The sequence below is a fragment of the Nothobranchius furzeri genome, chromosome 8, assembly GCF_043380555.1.
Source record: "Nothobranchius furzeri strain GRZ-AD chromosome 8, NfurGRZ-RIMD1, whole genome shotgun sequence".
Taxonomy (NCBI): domain Eukaryota; kingdom Metazoa; phylum Chordata; class Actinopteri; order Cyprinodontiformes; family Nothobranchiidae; genus Nothobranchius; species Nothobranchius furzeri.
The window spans coordinates 66,108,236-66,128,048 of record NC_091748.1 but is presented as its reverse complement, the minus strand read 5'-3'; the positions used below and the strand labels follow the sequence as shown (position 1 = coordinate 66,128,048).

The 19,813-nt window shown below is 43.1% G+C and overlaps 1 protein-coding gene and 1 long non-coding RNA gene across 5 annotated transcripts in view; one reads left to right on the top strand and one right to left on the bottom strand.

Moving 5' to 3' along the window:
* The window catches only part of rabgap1l (RAB GTPase activating protein 1-like), a 124,221-nt gene extending 104,627 nt beyond the window's left edge, over positions 1 to 19,594 (top strand). For 2 of the 4 annotated variants that reach the window (XM_015970875.3, XM_054752186.2), the window contains 8 exons: positions 4,037 to 4,165; positions 11,506 to 11,598; positions 15,948 to 16,058; positions 16,547 to 16,651; positions 18,127 to 18,210; positions 18,289 to 18,360; positions 18,748 to 18,948; positions 19,295 to 19,594. In XM_015970875.3, the coding sequence (XP_015826361.3) occupies positions 4,037 to 4,165; positions 11,506 to 11,598; positions 15,948 to 16,058; positions 16,547 to 16,651; positions 18,127 to 18,210; positions 18,289 to 18,360; positions 18,748 to 18,948; positions 19,295 to 19,450 (951 nt within the window). In that variant the 3' untranslated portion in view covers positions 19,451 to 19,594. Of the gene's footprint in view, positions 1 to 3,156; positions 3,354 to 4,036; positions 4,166 to 7,770; positions 8,103 to 11,505; positions 11,599 to 15,947; positions 16,059 to 16,546; positions 16,652 to 18,126; positions 18,211 to 18,288; positions 18,361 to 18,747; positions 18,949 to 19,294 lie in introns of those variants that run through there. The other 2 variants (XM_054752187.2, XM_015970876.3) reach the window with 2 other exon arrangements.
* Positions 460 to 980, bottom strand: LOC129167809 (uncharacterized). Its single transcript, XR_008566153.2, has 3 exons — positions 849 to 980; positions 691 to 745; positions 460 to 586 (listed from the first exon to the last, which is right to left on the bottom strand). It is a non-coding gene; the product is annotated as an uncharacterized lncRNA (long non-coding RNA).
* Positions 19,595 to 19,813: the final 219 nt, after the last annotated feature.

Genomic DNA, 19,813 nt, shown 5'->3' with positions numbered 1-19,813 from the left:
ACTATTTCTGTTACAAAAATCTTCTCTGTATCTAAAATAAAAAGAATCAATCATGTTTCCAGATAGAAGTGGGGGAAACAACTTGTAGTATTTTTTTTCATTTGTCTCCCCCTTATGGTCAAAATAGAAACTGCACACACATTTTAGTTTTCCGGGTTTGTGGACAATCAATCAATCAGTCAGTCAATCAATCAATCAAAGCTTTATTTATAAAGCGCCTTCCGCAACCCTGTCAGGAAGCCCAAGGCGCTGAACACTGTACAGTACAAAGTCAAATAAAGTGAATAAATCAGAAAATAAAAGCAATTCAAATTACAGATTACAAATTACAAAAAAGGTGAAACATTCTAGTAGAATACAAATGTGTAAAACAAGGGAAAAATTGAACCAATGAAGACTGTGAGATAAAATCAACATAAATGATGGCCTAACTCAAATACATTCAGGGAACGCCAAGCGGAGGAGGTGTGTTTTTAGGCGGCTCTTGAAGACTGGCAGAGATGGGGACAGCCTAACTGAGGGTGGCAACTGGTTCCAAAGTGACGGTGCTAGTGCTGAGAAAGCCCGGTCCCCACGAGTACGACACCTAGAACGAGGAACAACGAGCAGGCCTTGGTCAGAGGAGCGCAGAGCGCATGATGGGGAATGTCTGTCCAGGAGCGTGGACAAGACACTTGAGTTTCAATTTACCTTGATGTGCATCTTTTAAAATCTTTTATTGTCCATGAAAGTTAACTCAGGGATTCTACAAACAGAAGTACATTTGAAAACAATGAATGCTTATTTGTGAAAGCCTTTTTTAAAACGACTAAGACACCATTTGATGTAGAGGAGAGAAAATGGCTTACTTGGTTTTATTTGTCCCATCTGAGAGTGGCCCAGGCAGTTGGGAAGAATCATCCTCATGTACCCAGGGAAGCTGTGGCTACAATGTAGCTCATCATCACTAGGGTTTGAACGTGTGTGTGAATGGATGAATGACTGATTGTATTGTAAAGCGCCTTGGGGGTTCCAGGACTCTAGATGGCGCTATATCAAATACAGGCCATTTACCATTTTACCACTCTGCACCTGAAACACATTCAGATAACTTATCATTCATCTTGAGTTGAATGACCCAGGCATATATTGATTTGGAGAACTACCAAGAGGTCATTGATGGCTTCACAGACAAAAACTCACAAATAATTTACGTTAAAATGCAGAAAAACATTCTTTAATCTACTGAATCAATAATTTTTGGGAGCATCTCATACTGAACGTCCTGTGTTTTTATTTTTAAATCAAACGGTACATAGTATTAGTGGTAATATATCATCCATATCCAAAACATGTATGGAATCAGATATTTATTGTGTGTTTTTGGGTACAATTTAGGGGATAAAATCTAAACATTTTGCTACCCAAGTATTCCGTTTCATACAAAAAAAAATTATTCATTGTAGAAAAGCACATCCACACATTCTCAGTCATTTGCTGCAAATTGTTTCAGATGCTGATGTTGGAAATGGGAGCACATGAGGATGGGGAGGGGGAGGATGGGGCTTCCACTGCCTGGATACTATTGGCCAGGCATGACGACATTTTCCTCCGCTGCTCCCTCCTGCACTCCTCCCTGCTCTCCTCACCCCTCCCTTCATCCGTGCTCGCCTCCCTCCCTGAACAGCTTGGCAGTCGGTGTTCACATCACAAGAGCATCAGCTATAGCGTTAGCATTCTGAATCTGAGAGAGCAAAGCTCAGTGTTTTGTTTTTTCTCTAGCTTTATTTTTCATGGATGCCCGCTTGGAGCGTCTTCTCTCCCTCACTACTTAATTTTTTTCATCGTTGCCTCCTTTCTCACTCCTCATCTAATTCCACCTTTACCTTTTTCTCTGTTGGCTGGATATATATATATATTTATTTATTTTTTACGTGCTATTTCTGTACATCCACCCTGATCTGCAACGGAGACGCCCATACCAGCTTGTTAGCTATTAGCTGTTAGCATCACAAAGATCAGAGGAGGATCAGGGCTGATGGGAAACGCTGAGGCAGCTTTGCCTCGCCCAAACTGGCCAGAAACAACATCCCTGACAGTGCAACAACATCCCCTGATGCAAACACTCCTCCACTGGGCCGTGTCGCTCACACAGACGTGAGTTTCCATCTGAAGGAGCTGGCTTCTCATCTGAAAGATCCACTAACTGATACAGACCGGATGCCTGGCTGCTCTTGGTAACAAGATCCCAGCAGCGGGGGAGACGCTGGAGTCCATGCCGGAGGAACTGATGGGACTGTGGGTCTGCTGCATGGATTTGCACAATATCCGTTTCAAAGGATTTTAGTTTGCATGCATCCTCTGTTTGTGTGTGGCTCGCTGAGTTCAGAGTTAACTCAGCCATGAAGTGACCCTGAGCATCATCTCCTGCAGGCACAGAAGTGCCACGTTCCTAATGTTAACAACCCACATCCAGTCTGCCTCGGCTCTGGCTCATTTGGACATTTTTACATTTGAAAGAATGCTAAAACCTGGTCAGGAGAGGCCTCACGTTTGTGGGGAGAAAGGTACAAAGTGCATCGCCTGCTTTGATGTTCTGCTCTGAACCCAAACGCTTCCGCAGCCTCACGGGGAAGTCCTTCAAGGCTTTGAAGTTTCATTAAAAAGAAGAAACAAAAAAAATTGGTGGAGCACTCACCCATCGCTGCAGTTTGCTGGAGCAGCAGCCCACGTGTTGAGCGGTTTTGTTGCCAGGCAACAGCATACTGGATTGCGATTGGCTGGAGTTTGCCAGAGCAAGAGACGAGTGGGGCGTTGTGACTGGATTTCAGAGGAAGTCTGGCTGGTAGCTGGAGGACTCGGCATTATGCTAAAAACAGTGTCATCTCATGGCTTCCTGAGTGTGGTTTCGAGGCACCCGGAGGCCGTTTCTGGACTCTGACAGCGGTAGAAGCTGAGCGGCCTCTTCCATCACCCTGTACACATGTTAGCTTCCCCAATCACTGACTCTCTGAGCGTCTCCTGACTGGTGTGTGTTTATCCGCCAGCGCTGACTCTAAAATACCTCTGATCCCAGCACATCCATCCTCTAGCACTCCTCCAGCGACAGAGACACTCTGGATTCATCTGCCACCCTGGCCCTGGAGCGGGGCAGCCCCTCTCCCCTGCCCTGCCCCACCCCTCCACCTTCCCCTCCCCTCACACCAGGCCTGAATCCACATCTGTCCTTGCCAGCAGCACGCAGAGCACTGGAGGATGGAGAGGGAAAGGAGGAGGAGAGCGCTCACGGCGGTCAAGCCTCAGCAGATTCTTTCTGCAGGGTCATGGATCTGTTTGGGATGGGACACCGACTCTTCGTCCCCAAACTGCTGGCGGTGAGATGAGGAGGATAAATAAACACAATGAGCATGACAATGGTTTTAGTGGTGCAGAAGTCTGACTCGTGTTGAAACAGTTAACTTCACTGGTTAACTCAACAACTCTGTTGTTTTCTTTTCTCTGCCCAGAAATGTTTAAATAATGTAGAAGTAAAAACATGAAACAACAGTGATCTAACTTAGAAGAGGGTTTTGGTCCGAATAACGGATCTCACACACTCAGGACTTTTCTCTTCATACACTCTTGTGTCCAGGTGGCTTTACACCACTAGATGGTGCTGTTTCTGTGCTTGTATGATTAATCTAAACTCACTCGTTCATCTCCATATTAGCTAACACCATCATTTTAAACAATAACAGAAACCATTTTTGAGGGGATTGTGAAAAACAAAAGCTGAGTTTGAATCTGATTTAGTGAACTTTGGAAACCAGTTTCCAGATATGTTTTTGTTTTTGTCGTCTAATTAGATGTTACTAAATGTATTAAATAGGCACGGAATAAGAGAATAATCAGAGACATTCTGTTGAATCATTCTACTGTTTGAATCCATTCTAAAAATAGAACAAGACATTTAAACATGAATCAACTACCAAGAATAATCACCAACTGTGTGTCACTCCTTATGAACATACGTTTATCTCCTCCACCACCTCACCTCCCTCCGCTTCATGTCTCCTAGACATCCAAAGAGGACCTCTTGCAGGCAGACTTTGAGGGTGCTCTCAAGTTCTTCAGAGTCCAGCTTCCTAAACGTTACAGAGCTGCAGAGAACGCACGGAGGCTCATGGAGCAGGCCTGCAACATCAAGGTAGGAATGGAGCGCTGCACACAAACGTCCTCCATATTATGCATCATTTCTTTTATATCTCATTATAGAACAGAACTGCTGACTTATCACACACACACACACACACACACACACACCCATTGAGGTTTTCTTTCTATTCAAAATAGAAAACAGATTAACAACTTCAAACATTTGACAGTGAATTGTTCATTTGTGTCTGAACTTGTGTTCTGAACCTTGGTCTGAAGATTCCAGATAAAACCCAGCTTCCACGGATGGTAGTCATAGTTTTCCTCAGAGCTCGTGAAATTCCTTTGGGCACGCTCGTTATCACGGAGCTGCTGACCTGAAGGAGGCGGCTGGCATTCAGGGAATTCGCTGAAGTCACCAGAGACTTAAATTGATACGGGTGTGTGTGTGTGTGTGTGTGTGTGTGTGTGTGTGTGTGTGTGTGTGTGTGTGTGTGTGTGTGTGTGTGTGTGTGTGTGTGTGTGATTAAGAAACAAACTAACTAAGATGGAGGTGATAACTGCCCTCACTCCACCCTGTTGTTTCCCTTATCTGTCCATGACTCTTTACATCCTGATATTTTAACATTTCTGTTTTTTTCTGATTAAACACTCGTTACTGAAACATGTAATAAATAAAGCTTTTTTTTTTTTTTTGCTGTGAACATTAGTAGAGCGCATCATCCATGTGTGACATATTTCGGTGTTTACGCACAAACAGGATGTCCTGCACTGACTCACTCCTTATCTCTGGTAGAAGTCTGGCCTTCTTGCAAGATTTTGCAGAAACACAACTTACTAAATTTAAAGCTTGCAGTCACACACCGACAACAGCCCCTCTGCTCCTTTTTTGTGATGTGCGAACAATGTCTTCCCAGAAACATCTCCATAGCAAGGAGAGCTGCGGTATCATTAGGTGTGTAATAGTGTGTGACAAGAAACGGATGATGTTAGCCTGAAGGGCTCATCTGATGAGGAGATGCAGCCTCTAGACAAACAAACGTTTTCTCATTTCTTCATCCTTCTGGTGCAGTATTGAAAGGACTGATGTTCTTCAGTTCTCTTCTGAGATGTAAGACAATTCCTCCAAGATCACTTAATTAAATTAATCTGTTAGGTTGTTTTTTAGTCATTAAGGAGTTATTAGCCTTAGCTGCCTCCAGAGCTGTTTTATTTGGGGATGCTCAGTTTAAGAAGACATATTCTAACATTTTTTTAACTTATAATAGTTCAATGGTTAATACAAAACATGTTTCTGAGGTTTTTTAACACATAATCAGTGCATCATAAAGCGATCTCAGTAGTTTCATTATTGACAGTTTCAGTACCTTCCAGAATGAGCCGTTTCAGGGCTTAAAAAACATGCTGAAGCTGGCCACACCCACCCAACCCCTGATTGGTTGCTATCAGCTGAAACACCTGGGAGGTGCTCAGAGTAGAGTCACTGCTCTTCCAGCATCAAAGGGGGGGAGGGGGCGTGTCTGATGCGTGACATCACATTAAAGGACTTTTTCAAACAACTTGTTTCAGGCACATTTTCCTGAAATCAAACACTAACAGAAAACAGATCTACAGGTCTGTATAGGCGGTAGAGTATGGAAGAAACAGTCTCACCAGAACATGACTTTTTTTGTTCTGTGAATTTTATAACTTAAAATATACCATTAAAACTTCATCGGTAAAAATTCAACATCAGAAATTCACCTACAACTGAGGTGACCTTGAGACCCAAGCCAAAGCAATCGTCACTCGATCGAGTTGAGTTGCTTCTAGCCAATCAATCGTGCTTCTCCGATCACGTGACACCAGTGAGGTGTTGACTTTATCAGGTGACGACCGCTTTGGGTCGCCAGGAGGTCACCACGTTTGTTGGAGAACTCCTGAAGTTGAATTTTTGCAGCTGAATCCTGACTCTTGAACTCTACCTTGAATGTGATCAGAAAACACACAAACACCTCAGGTCTTCTCCTTAAAAACACTCTTCTTTCTGCTGTGATATTTATAACCATGTCTGTAAAGTCTAACAATAGAATATTCCCTCACAGTTAGTCAGATGGAGATAAAAACAAACTTTTCATCAGACGCATCCCATAAAACCACCTATCTTGTTAGTTATGTTTCACCAAGCATCTCCACACAGTTTGTCACATCTCATCTGAGAGGCTTTCACCGACGATCACATCAGATCTCAGATGGCCTTTTCATTTAAAAAGTGTAAGACTGAAGGAAGTTATGTCCGGTAAACAGATTTCACCCAGCAGTAAAGTAGCTCAGGCGGTCTGAATGATCACCACCAGTTACAGATGACATAGTTATTCATGGGTTAGGGTTGTTTGTACTGGGAGATGGTTGTAAATAAGCACCAAACCAGCTTGTCAGAGCTCCATTTCCTCCTCTCACTCCTCCTTTTTACATATTTCTCTCCGTCAGCGTTTCAGTCGGATCAGCCCAACTCCATAAGCAGCTTAAAGCAGCAGAAGAATTCCACGGCACCTTAGCTCCATGAGCACAACGGGCAGCCGGGTGGCTTAGGCTTTCTGGGGATTTTGGGGGAGAATTTGAATTTTTCTGCCTTCTTAAGCGTCCACTGTACCGTCAGCTGGAGCGCCGGCTTTAAGAACGAGGAGAGGAAATCGTCACATAATCATTTGCAGCTCAGCGGTTGAATTATTAATCTGGGTTTTGTCAAATTCCTTCATCTGCACACGGTTTTTAGGTTTTCAGATGACGAATCGTATAAACTCTAAAATTTTTTGTTTGATACCACTAATAAACAAGTGCTGCTGACGTTATTAATCAATCAAATCAAAGACTGAATTGTTTTAAGAACCAGATAAAACTGGTCTCGTGTTTTGGGAAACATTAGAACAAGGAGGGACCGCAGTGACTCGTGTCCTTTTCTATTGCACAGGTTTAGGAAAAAAAGGTTCATTTTGTTGCTACTTTAAGATTTAATTCACATTTTCAAATAGAAATGCTCCTTATTCTTACTAGAGCTGTTAAATATGCAATAAACAGATCAGTTTAAGCGTTTTTATATTTAAAACTCACATCGGAAGGCTTTTATAGGCAACGTTTAATTAGTTTCTTATTAATTTGTCATTATCCAGATAAATCTGACTTTACCTAATAAGGGAAAAAATCGATGTCAGTTAAGGACTAAATGATAACTGCGGTAAGTTAATGACTGTCTGTAAATAGAAGGGATTTACTGTCAGGGATCCTTCAGGATGACAACAACATTCAGGCTTTTTATGTTAAATTTCTTCCGTTCTTGAATTTGTTCTCGCTCGACTTCCTGGCGTGACGTGAGCGAGGTGTAACTGAAGCCTCTGCGGTCGATCTGACTACTTCCTTCCTATCTTAACCACAAACACACTCACACACAGAGTTGAACTGTGCAAACAAGCTTTTATCTTTATTTTCTACTAGCAGCAGGAAATGAAATAAAAAAAAACTGAACTTCAACGTAAAAAAGAGTGAGAGGGATTAAAGGAGGGAGGAGCACAAAGGAGAGGGAGCGGAGAAGGAAGTGTTCGCTGGAAAAGAAGAAAAAGCAAACTCATCCTGCTTTGTCACACACTTCTAGCGTTACAGAGAGAGAGGGAGAGACAAACAGGTGTGTTGTCTTGCTTCCCTCCTCTCTCCTCCTCCTCCTCCGTCTCAGTGGGCGTGGCTCAGCTCCGGCTCGTGAAAGCAGCCAGTCGCCTCCTCTGCTGTCAGAGAGGAACAAAAGCTCTCCGCTGCACTCCTCTTCTCTCCTTCCTCCCCACGATCCCTCCTCCTCCTTCATTCTCTCCTCCTCTTCGCTGCTCGGAGGAGCCAAGATGATGCAGGAGGTGTCCATTATGGTGGCCTACGATGCTCATGTGGTGGAACGTCCCGGTGAGGAGGACACCTTGGCTTGCTTGGTCGCTCATTCTAAACCACTCAGAACTCCCAGACCTGCGGTAGGTCTGCCCTCCCGTCACCCTGGTTACTTATTCATTTTTACTTGTCTTGCTTTGCTGCTGCTTCCTCTCATGTGACTTGCAGTTTTTAATCTGATGCTGATGGCTGCCACTTGTTCTCTGATGCTGATAGTTGGATTTTTACTCATTAACGGTGGCGGAAAATACGTTTTGACAGGAGATGCGTGGTTCCTTCCATGCAGTTGATGCTGCCCACTCGTGAACATGTGGGTGAGCGATGTGCCACTTCTGGAGAATTTTCTGACTTTTGAGTGTCAGACATGTACTCGTGTTGCTGTCAGTGTGTGCATGCGTGCGTGTACTTGTGTGTGTGTTCCCCTCACGTGGGTAATTTAATTCTGTGGCCTAGTTTTCTCCAAATGTCCACTTGGCTTTATTCTTATTTTAATATTCAAACTCCGGGCCGTCTCCACGTGTGTTTGAGCAGCTCACCCTTTACTTCACTCTACACACACGCAAGTAAGCATCATGTATGTGTGTTTAACTCATAGGTAGTGACCTCCACTTAGAGGTTTGGGACCAGTTCCATTTTCTGCTGCATGGATTCAGGTCAGCGAGCTAAAACTGGGCCTGATACCATTCCCCGCAGAACCTTTAATTGCATTTTTTAAATCTGACCTGATCTTTTTCTGTCCTCTGGCCTCTTGGACTACGAGGGGGTGTGAATTTTTCTAACAATACTCTGGATTAAAGGGATATCCCACTCCTTAGTGAAAATTAGTATATTGCTAAATTCCTCAGAGTTGGATAGCCCAGCCCACTCATTCTCCTAATCTGGCAGTATTCTGTTAGCTTTAGCTTAACAGTGTGAGTAAATGGTTACAGTTAGCATTTTGTGTGGAAAAAGTCATGATCAGTACTCAGTAATGATCCTAATTATTCATGGTGACCTAAATAATCACATTGACTGCAAATGAAAATAATTAACATGAGTAAATTACAGTAGCCGACTTGACAAAGCACCGCTGGCAGAAGCTAGGCTACCACCGATCCCTCAGACCACCACCAGCAGCGTTCTCATGCGAGAGCCGGGATCGATCCCACAACCCTCTGATTACCGGACAACCCGCTCTACCTCCTGAGCTACTGCTACCCCTCACGTCTGTTTTTAATACATCCAGATCAACTATAAACAACCTTTGTAGTCGTTTTGCAGGAAGAATTATGCTTTGCTCCTAACTGTTTACAGCTGCTAACTCACCCATCAGAAGTTTAATCGCTACATTACTCATAAAAAACTAATGATCTAGCAAACACAAGCCTTCCCACGTCCAGTAGCGTCAGCATATTAGAGAAGGAGGTTAAAAACTGAAGATTATCTGTGGTTTTAACAGGAAGGTGTGTTTGAATTACTGTCAGACCATCTCAGTTTTAGGTTGCGCGTCGTTAAATGGTGTTTGTGTGTTTTAGGGGTGTTGGTGAGCTGCCGGTTTTACGATCAGCAGCTAGTTTCTCGCTTGTCTGTAGTTTCATCATTAGAGTTTTATTAAAACCACAAGAAAAACAAACAAACTGAAACATTGCACAGTACTAATGAATGAGATGGGGGCTTTGGTTGGGGAGGAAAGAAAATATAAAGGCTTTCATACATTTTTCAAAATAAAAGTTCTGAAGTTTGATTCAAGCAGCTTTTTATTGGCAAGAAACACTTAAAAATAAAACAAATGCAACTTTTCTTATTATCAATGCAAACTTTGGGGAATTCTACCGTTTTCCTGGTGTGTTTGTGAGGAATTGCAGTAAATGAGTAGACGATGAAGCCAGAAGTAAGTGAGCTGAGAGGGAAGTTGGGGTGTAGATTCTGTTTTGTCATGTTTTATTTCACCACAGAAACTGAATCCTGATTAAGAAACAACTTCAGCTCATCTCTAAGGATCTTCAGCTCCAGTTTCTCTGTGAGCGTTCCCGTTCTTGAGTCGCAGCAGCGGTGCTGTTATAGTAAAAATGTCCTTTTGCTCTCTGACATTTAAATAAACACCAACAAACAGATCCTTTGTTGTTGAAAATCATTTATATTCCAGATACTTTCTAGGGAATTCTCAGAAAGGGAATAAAAAATGGTGCAGCTCTAACCTGCTAACCTGCCTTCAGATATGCTCTTCCTCTCCACCGGAACGTTACAGGAGTGATGATTAACCTGCCAGCAGGGGCCGAGCTGCTCGTTCTCTACCAGATAACAGAAAGAATCTGAGTTCTGCTGTCGCCGCTGAGGAATTGTGTGTCAGCTACACCATCCATGGTGTTTACCCACTTTAGTGGCTTTTGTCGTGAGTTGTTAAAGACGGCGATGATGTCACAGGTCGTTCTTTAGGACAGGTAACAGGTGTCCCTGGGAGTCTAGTGGTCTGCTCTAAATCTCAGACCCCTTTCATTCATCATAAGCTGTTTTTGTTATGAAAATACCAAATAAAGGAGGAAATGTTTTGTTTCCTCCAAACAAAACTAAGGTTCTCCATCAGATTGGTTCTGGTTTTATATCACACCAAGTATGAACAAACATAAGGAGCCACTCTCAGAGGAGAGGTCATGTGACTTGAAGCCCCAAACCCTGATAGTGGGCGCTATGGCAACGCTGTTTCCACGTAGGGGAGGTAACTCTACCAGCTACCTGAAGCAGGTGAACACAAACAGATGAAGGGAAAAAATAGGTGTGTTTGGATTCATTTTTACTTCATGTCTAATAAAAGTTATGGTGAGTCCTAGATAACGTGATGAATCCTTCGTGTATGGAAGACTTCATTATTTCATCTCTTTAGACTCTGTTTTCAGACGGTTTCTTCTTTACTGAACAAAATTAACATTTTGAATCTGCTTTGTTGAATCATTAAACTACAGAAGACAAAAGAATCAGCAGACCCAACAATGACACACACAAACACTGGAATGATCAGTTTTTATTGCAGCTGTTTAATTGGTTACATTTTAGTCGTGCTTAATAAACATGTTCCTGCCAGCTGTGGGTTAATTTACCATCTGTGAATCGTGACCATCAGCCCACCTCAGCTCACGCTGGGCTTCCATCTCAGGAGGAAATGAGAACGGGTTCTCGGTCAACTCCTCGGGTTAAATAAATCAAATAAGTAAGGTTTACGGCGACATGTTGGCCACAGTGCTTACAGGAAATGATGTTTCTGACAAAGTTAGGAAATCTTTCAGAATAATCATGACTTGATGTTTGACAAACCCTTTAACTTCCTGTTAGTAAAGCCCTTTAGCTGACCTCTGACCTTTTGTAAAGGGTCACTGGTGTCTGCTAAGCTGCAGAGGAGGGGCCGGTACCCAGACACGGAGCTGTTCAGCCTCTAATAAACACACATTAACACCATGAGACATGACCTTTAATCATTTAAAACAACTTAGTTTATGATTTTGTTGTTTTCAGGTTCCGACCAAAAAGCTGAAGAAGTTTGAGAAGGAATATCAGAGTCTGAGAGAGAGCCAGCTGCAACAAGAAGACCCGATCGGCCAATTCCAGGTACACACACACACACACACACACAGAGTGCTCACCTGTAAGCCTTTCCTCCTCCATGAAGCATCCAGTGATGTTTTAAATTCTGTTTAAGGAAAATAAAAATAGAGAAAAGTCATTTTTCCTCCACAGTTTGCTCTAAAAAGTATTTTTGGTAAAATGAATGTTTCTAAAATTAGAAATCTCTTGTGAGAAAAGCTTTGTCTTCTCAAATAAATCTGTCAGCTGAGTTTTATTTAGCTCGTCTTCATACGACACCAAACAGGAGAGGTGAGGCAGGTATTTATAGGAGGGAAACTGATTGAAACACACACACACACACACACACTTCATCTGCTCTTCATCATATTTTATCCCTGCTCAGTATTAATGTCACACACACATTTAATTGTCTACTTTTTGATGCATGACGGAAGTTTCTTTGATGCACCAATTAAATTCGGTTCAGAAATGTAACGGAATGAAATGACTGTTTTCCACCAAAAGTCATTTCCCCCTCTCCTCTGACACAGAACTAGTCTGCATGAGATATGGCCTCAGGATCTCATGCATTTGCTTCTAAACTGCTTCTTTCCAGCTCAACAGAAGAATGAAGAATGGACTCGCTCCTTTTAATAAATCAAAGAACTCAATTTTTAATAAAGCTAATCAAACAAAGTGTTAGTCAATAATAAGATGTGACTAATCTGTGAAATCAAAATATTAAGTACTTTATTATAATCCTATAGAATATAATAAGTAATATGACTTTAAATGTTTCCACTAGGACTGATCTCATGTAGCATTAAGACATGACACATTGTTTCACTGATCCAATCAGAATCCGCCAGATCTGACGGAGGCGTGGTTTTGGTGGTGCTTGGTAAATCTGTCACCTTTTCATTCGACCAGAAACCAAAGCATCCGAAGTATAAAACTATGCCCACGTCATCTCTAACGCGAGTTCAAGGCGTTCTAGAGAAGTGACGGAGTGGCCAATCCGTAACTTTCCTCTTCAGCCGAAAGAACCAACGACAAGCTGGATAAAATCTGTTGCTGTTCCAACTGCTGCAACGGTTTCTTTCAGAATAAAAGCTAAACCATCACGACCCAGTTTTGGGTCTCTAGATGCCAACAAAACTGTCGTGACCCGGAAGTATCTCAAAGACTGGTCGGCAACCGCTGCTTTTCTTACCAGCTTCAGTTCCAGAGAGGGTCAAGCTGGACCTCAACATTCCTGATCTAACGGGGACGTCCAAAAGGGTATGTAGGCCGACAGAATGGCGTCGAATGTGTTTATGAATCTCCAAATCAAAGCTTAGCGCGAAGACATCACCTTCATTTCCCACCAGAACTAATCGTTTCTTCGGATTTGCTGGTTCTGAGCAACATTCCACACTACACCATTCTCCGTCTCATTCACCGTAGTTGCACCATACATTTAGTGTTTAAAAGGGCATTATGGAAGTTTGACGGCCAAAACATGTATAGAAATAATAAATATCTTCTTCATACATTCTCCTGCAATGCCCTGGTCCTGTAGAATGAGCCCTGGCATTTTTACTGTGATTGCCTGTTTTTCTGTAAAATCACAGAAAAAGAGAGATGCTCGGGTCGAGCAGGCTGCTTCATGCGCGTTCATGCTCAGGCATCGCCCGTAGCATTTGCTATCCATAGCTTTAGCAGCAGAGAGAGAGGCAGTGCCAACTCAGTGACTTTGTTGCTGTTCCTAACGCCTAGTGATGAACCTAGCTACATTTCTGAGGAACCTTAGCTACTTTCTGTAGAACTTTCTTCTAGATATTTCCTGCAAATTAGCAACAAAATAGCCATTTTCGCTTTGAACCGTTCTTTGGTTTGATGTTGTTTCAGCTGTCATCAAGGATATAAAAGTTATAGATGCTGTAAATGTTATTAGAGTGTAGCTCACCTTGTAAGATGTCTGACTCCCATGTAGATGAACCGGGTTTCATTCTGGATGTGAACATAGTTTATTTAGAGTTTCTATTTTACATTAATTGTATATTCTTTACAGTAAGATGCCCAAATTTTTATTTGAGACTCGCCGAACGGCATTGAATTCACAGATAAAAAAGACATGGGTTCAACTTTCATTTTGGAACAATTTTTCAAGCAAGGGAAGGGAATGATCTGAGCATGCAGAAGGACTGAACCATCGTAAACCTTTGTCGGCTGTGCTGAAGAGAAAGGTACAGAACCAAATTATTTAATTAATTAGCTGCGTGTTCTCCTGTCCTCTGTCCTCCGGGCCACACACACACACCCACACACACACACACACACACACACACGGGACTGTCTAAGCTGTTTTTTTCGTTAAGGAGTGTGCACGTACAGCATGCGCGCCTCGTGCACGAGCCTACTATTGAAGCTGCCAATACGCTTTTGGCCTGAGGGGGGCAATCACGAGCATAAAAATTCAAAAGTCCGTAAAGTCCCTTTAAAGTTAGTCTAGTTTTAATTTGTTAGTAATAAATCTTTTAAACTTTTAAACTTGACTCTCTCTTCTGTTGTCTCTGAGTTAATACGAAGCTGTTACCTAATCCCTGCAATAAAAAATTCCAATCTTCTGGTTAAACAGTACCCACAGATCCTTAAGGTTGATTTCATATTTATTTTGGAATCCTGTGTCTTATGGCTCATAAAATAACATGTCAGTTAAACCATTACAGAAATAAAAGATAAAAATAGTCTGACTTTTCCATTTGCTGCAGGTCTGAGGAGGACTTTTAGGGTCAGAACTGGTAGATGATCACAGGCTGTAAAGCTAAAGCCATCAGCTTATTTTGCAGAGTGAATTATGGGATGTTTCTGATCTGAAGTGTTTATTAGCAGGAAAGGGTTGTTGGTGATAAATGCTGAAGGTGTTTTAACTGGATCAAACGTTTTCCATCAGCTGATTAACAAGAAAGATGTTCTGTCTTTAACTAAATAAATGTGTGGATTTAAAGGATTTCATGGCTTAAAATGCAAACAGGTAACTTTTTGTTTGTTTAATAAAGTAAATCAACAAGTTAATTATATTTTTTTAGCTTAAACCTGATGAAAACCATTTCTAGTCCTTTTATCCTATAAAGTCAGACATGTTGGAGGCTGAACGGTTGGATCTGGAAAGGAGGAAGGAAGGAAGACTTGAGTTGTAGATAAGATGTTGGACTTGACCGAGCCGCCCTACCCAGAAGGGAAAGCAGGGTTTTTTTAGAACAAGAGAACAAAAACCAGGATTTCTGCTGCTTGTTATGGCGTACGCGTTTAATTCAGGGATCAACTTTAATGCCTTTATATTTGGGATTTAGGTACGAGTTTTGTCTTGTTTTGTTTGTGGCTCGTGTTTTTATTCGTAGATGTCTCTTCAAGGCTCTAAAACAAAGGAGAGGAGGGCAGAGGGAGGAAAAGGGTCAGACGGGAAAGTGAAACAGTCGTTTAGTTCAGGTCTGTGGAGGTTTTTTATAAGGACGGCGTCAGGCTGCTTCTGTCAGATTTTCTTTCAGCTTTTATTTTGATTCGTTTTGTAGTTTTACAGGATCAGCTCTTGGGTGAGACTTTTATTTTTATGGAGATTATTTTATTTCATTATCCGACTAATATAACAAAAGTAGCTCAGGTATTACGTACATTTACCTAATTAAAGTGATAATAAATTTATTAATAGTGTTTAATTTAAATCAAACTACAGAGAAGGCGGGTTCTGGACAATCCTGGATTGCTGTCTCTACAGGCTTTCCCTAATCTTATTTAATCCCTCAGAAAATGTGAAGTTAGCAGTGTTGTAGGAGTTTCATGTTTATGTCTCACAGCTGTTAGACAGGCTCAGAATTACTTAAATAAAACTTGTTTTCATGCTAACTGCGTGTGTGTGTGTGTGTGTGTGTGTGTGTGTGTGTGTGTGTGTGTGTGTGTGTGTGTGTGTGTGTGTGCGTGTGTGTGTGCGTGTGCGTGTGCGTGCGTGTGCGTGCGTGTCCGTGCGTGCGTGCGTGTGTGTGTTCATGAGGATGGTTTTTATAACTGCTGAAGCACGAGAAAACGTCATGGTTGTTAAAAAGGATCCGGATATCAGGGTCAGATGAGCTCTGGTTGCCATGACAACACCTGTGTGTCATGAATGGACATCATGTGGAACCGTTTACTGTCTGAATGGTTGTCATGAGACAAGAGGCCACAGAGAGGACTTTAGATTAGGTGTGTGTGTGTGTGTGTGTGTGTGTGTGTGTGTGTGTGCGTGCGTGCGTGCGTGTGCGCGCGTGCGTGCGGGTGCACATCTGGGTGTGGAGGGGGAGGGCAGGTTTTGGTCCCCTGAGCTGCGTCGCAGTAACAAGTGTGTGTGTGTGTGTGTGTGTGTGTGTTGTGTGCAGAGAGAGAACCGCCGTCTTCAGGAGGCCAGTATGAGACTGGAGCAGGAGAACGATGACTTGGCACATGAACTGTTCACCAGTAAGATTGCCCTCCGGAACGATCTGGACCAGGTAAAACAGAATCCAGGCTGTAATAGATACCTCTACTTGTCTGTCCGCCCGTTTTCACTCGCTCATCCAGGTCCGGGTCATGAGGGTAGCAGCCCCAGCAGAAAGGCCCAAACCTCCCTCTCTCCAGTAACCTCCACCAGCTCCACCAGTGGGATCTCCTGGTGTTCTCTGACCAACATGGAGACATAATCCCTCCCGCGTCTCCTGGGTCGACCCGGGGGCCTCCTGCTGGCGGGAGGTGTCCAGGAAGCGTTCTGATCAAATGCCCAATCCACCTCATCTCCACATGGAGGAGCAGCAGCTCTGCTCCGAGCTCCTCACCCAACTCCCTGATTATAATTTATCACCCTCAGTTAAAGGGCAGCATCTTCTCCCAACTTCTGACTGTTGTGTTATTTGTTTTGCTGTGTTATAACCTGAGATTATAATCCTTATAGATTATTTTAGTGATCTTGTCTAACTAACCCCCGACTGGTGTGTGCACTCAGGCAGAGGACAAGGCAGATGTTTTGAACAAAGAGCTGCTGAGCACCAAGCAGCGGCTGGTGGAGACCGAGGAGGAGAAGCGACGACACGAGGAGGAGACGGCTCAGGTAACACTCCTCCTCCTCCTTCGTTAAGATTAGCTGTGGAGCTCACTGAAGGGTCTCACTGGTTATAGGAAAGGTTTACAGTCAGTCAGACGTCCGTGACTTTATTCACCTTCTGCCAAAGGAAGTCCGAACCCTGTTCATTCAACGTTAAAGTCCCATAGTCATCATCACACACTGGTGAAGTTCATCTCTGCATTTAACACATCCCCATGGAGGGGAGAGGTGAGCTGCAGCAGTGGCTGCGCTCGGGAACTATTTGGTGGTTTAACCCCCCAATCTACAGTGATCTCTCGCTACTTCATGGTTCGTTTATCGGGGATTCACGACTTCGCAGATTTTTTCTTTGGAGCCTTATTCAAGGGAAATTCGCCGATTCGCGGTATTTTTCACCGATTCGCAGTATTTTTCTATGCGAAGTATCAAGAAATTCCTGTTTTTTTTTTCATCAATTTCATCATAAAATGCACTTTTTGTAATAAAACTATAAAAAAAACAAGTAAAAATACAGTACTTTGTAAAGGGAGGGTTTTAAAAGTTTGAATACTGAATACATACCTGTTAAATAAATACTTTAAATATGGTGTCCCTACTTCTCGGATTTTCACCTATCGCGGCCAGGTCCGGAACGCATCTACCGCGATAAACGAGGGATCACTGTAACCGCTTAAAGCTGAGTGTGAAGCAGGGAGGTGTTGGGTCCCATTTTTAAAGTCTTTGGTCTGACCCGACCAGGAATCGAACCTCGATCTCCCAGTCCCAGGGCAGACACTCCACCGGGCCACTGAGCTGAGCATCATTGTTATGTTAAAATATATGGCGGATAATATGTAGGATATCCTCACTTTTTAACAGTTTTATAAACTCACGGTTTATACCAAAACGTCTGCTGATTTAATTACCGGTAATTCTACTAAAAACTTGTAAAATATGTTTACATGCAGAATGCATTTATTTAAATAAAAAACAGATTTTCTCCTGAACTGGACAAGATTTCATATCTATAATCTGACAATAACAAAAAAAAAACACTAAGTCCTCCCTGATGCACCAGATTATGCATTTTTTATCTAACTTTTTACATTTAGATCAGAATGGTGATTCAGGTGGTTTATCAAACGTCTGAAACATGAAAATTGGCTGCTCGGATGTCAGGAGTGTCTTCGTGTTTTTATTTCTCATACCAGGAAATACTCATTTATTTGGAACAAAATAACTTAAATTAATTTAATTACTCCTAGAAAGTTCATTCTGAGCTGTCTATTAGACAGTTTAATAGAAGATCTCACGAATACACAGAAAAACACACTGAGACTGGAGGACATTGGTCCTAACTGAGTTTCTTTCACCTTAAAAATGATTATTTACCTTATTAGTTGGATAACTTAAAGAGTGGTGGTCCTGGTTCAATGTAGCTGATAAAGTTACTTTAACCCTCCTTGTTTATTCAGCAGCTGATCGTCTTTGTCTTCCTGCAGCTGAAGGAGGTGTTCAGGAGAGAACTGGAAAAAGCCGAGCAGGAGATCAAGAAAACCACAGCAATCATATCCGAGTACAAACAGGTACTAACTCCGTAATCTGTCAGAAAGTGAGCTGGACGTCTCATCTGTTTGAAGCTCAACTTCCTGCTTCTGCTTCAGATCTGCTCCCAGCTCAGCACCCGGCTGGAAAAGCAGCAGGCGGCAACAAAAGAAGAGCTGGACATCGTCAGGGTGAGATTACGCCGCTGATCGGAGTTGTGACACAACTGGGATTTTATGGGCTGTTTTTTGGTTCCCAGTCGCGTTAGGCAGCGAGACGAGTCCAGGTTGGTTCATCGTCACACCCAGAAGGAGCTCCGCCACACAAATAATCCCACACGAGTGTTTAGTCTTTGTCAAACAGGCCTTGTTGCTCGTTGTGGGTGTGGTGGAGGATCTGTTTTATTCCATTCTAATTACTGTGTGTTGCAAGAGTGCTTGACAATAAAACAAGAGGTTATAACTGGACTGAATCACAGACGCCAATCAGAAGTCAGATTTGAGACGCAGAACAAGTTTTATATTAAACACACGTGATGTTTACAGTATACACTCACCCGTCGTGTTTTCCACTAACAGAACAAAGTGATGGGGTGTGAGCGCTGCAAGGATCTGTTCAGCACCCTGGGGTCTCTGCAAGCTTCCTCCCCCGGCGGTGAGAGGACGTCCAACCAGCCTCTGGATGAGGAGAAGGACGGGCTGACGGACCAGCTGAGACAGCTGGAGCTGGAGCTAGCGCAGACCAAGCTGCAGCTGGTGGAGGCCAAGTGTCGAATCCAGGTCAGCAGAGCTGAAGTGGTGTTTATACGTTCACACCAATCACACAAACTCATGCAGGAGTTTCCTACAGGAAGTGACATTATTTAGGATCACTTCCTAAACACCAACTTTAATCCAATAATTTAACTTTTTCCGCTCTAATACCATGAAACATTTATAAAAGTAGCTCATTTCTTTAAAAACTCTTTCCTGTGTGCGTGTGTGTGTGTGTGTGTGTGTGTGTGTGTGTGTGTGTGTGTGTGTGTGTGTGTGTGTGTGCGTGCGTGCGTGCGTGCGTGCGTGCGTGCGTGTGCGCGCACGCAGTTCCACCCACAATCATCCGTGTTCTCCTTCCTGTTTCCTGCAGGAACTGGAGCACCAACGAGGAGTCCTGATGACTGAAATACAAGCTGCCAAAAACTCGTGGTTCAGCAAGACTCTGGGGTCCCTGAAGAGCTCGGCCTCCTCTTCCTCCAGCTCCTCGTCCCAGACGCTGTCCTCTCCGAGGGACGGGCCGGCCTAGCTGGACCTCCCTCCCTCTTAATCCCCAGCAGGATGCACACTAGAGCTGAGCAACACAAGCTGAAGAAACTAGCAGAGGGGATGCAGTATTCCTTTGGTTAGGAGGTGGGAGAAGGGGCGGGATACGGGAACAGCTGCCTGTCCTCCAGACTGTCAAGTGTCCGTTCAGCTTCTCTGCTTCACAGCTGCAGAGACAGCCGAGAGTAAACGTGACTGAGAGTGAAGTTAGTTTATGCATCAGAAACTCTGGATTACAGGTCAACTAGCTCCCCCTAGTGGACATCTACTGCAGTTACAAAACTCATTTCTTCCCACAAAATGATGTTTTCTAATATCTGATGAATCAACCTGCCTCTATTTTCAC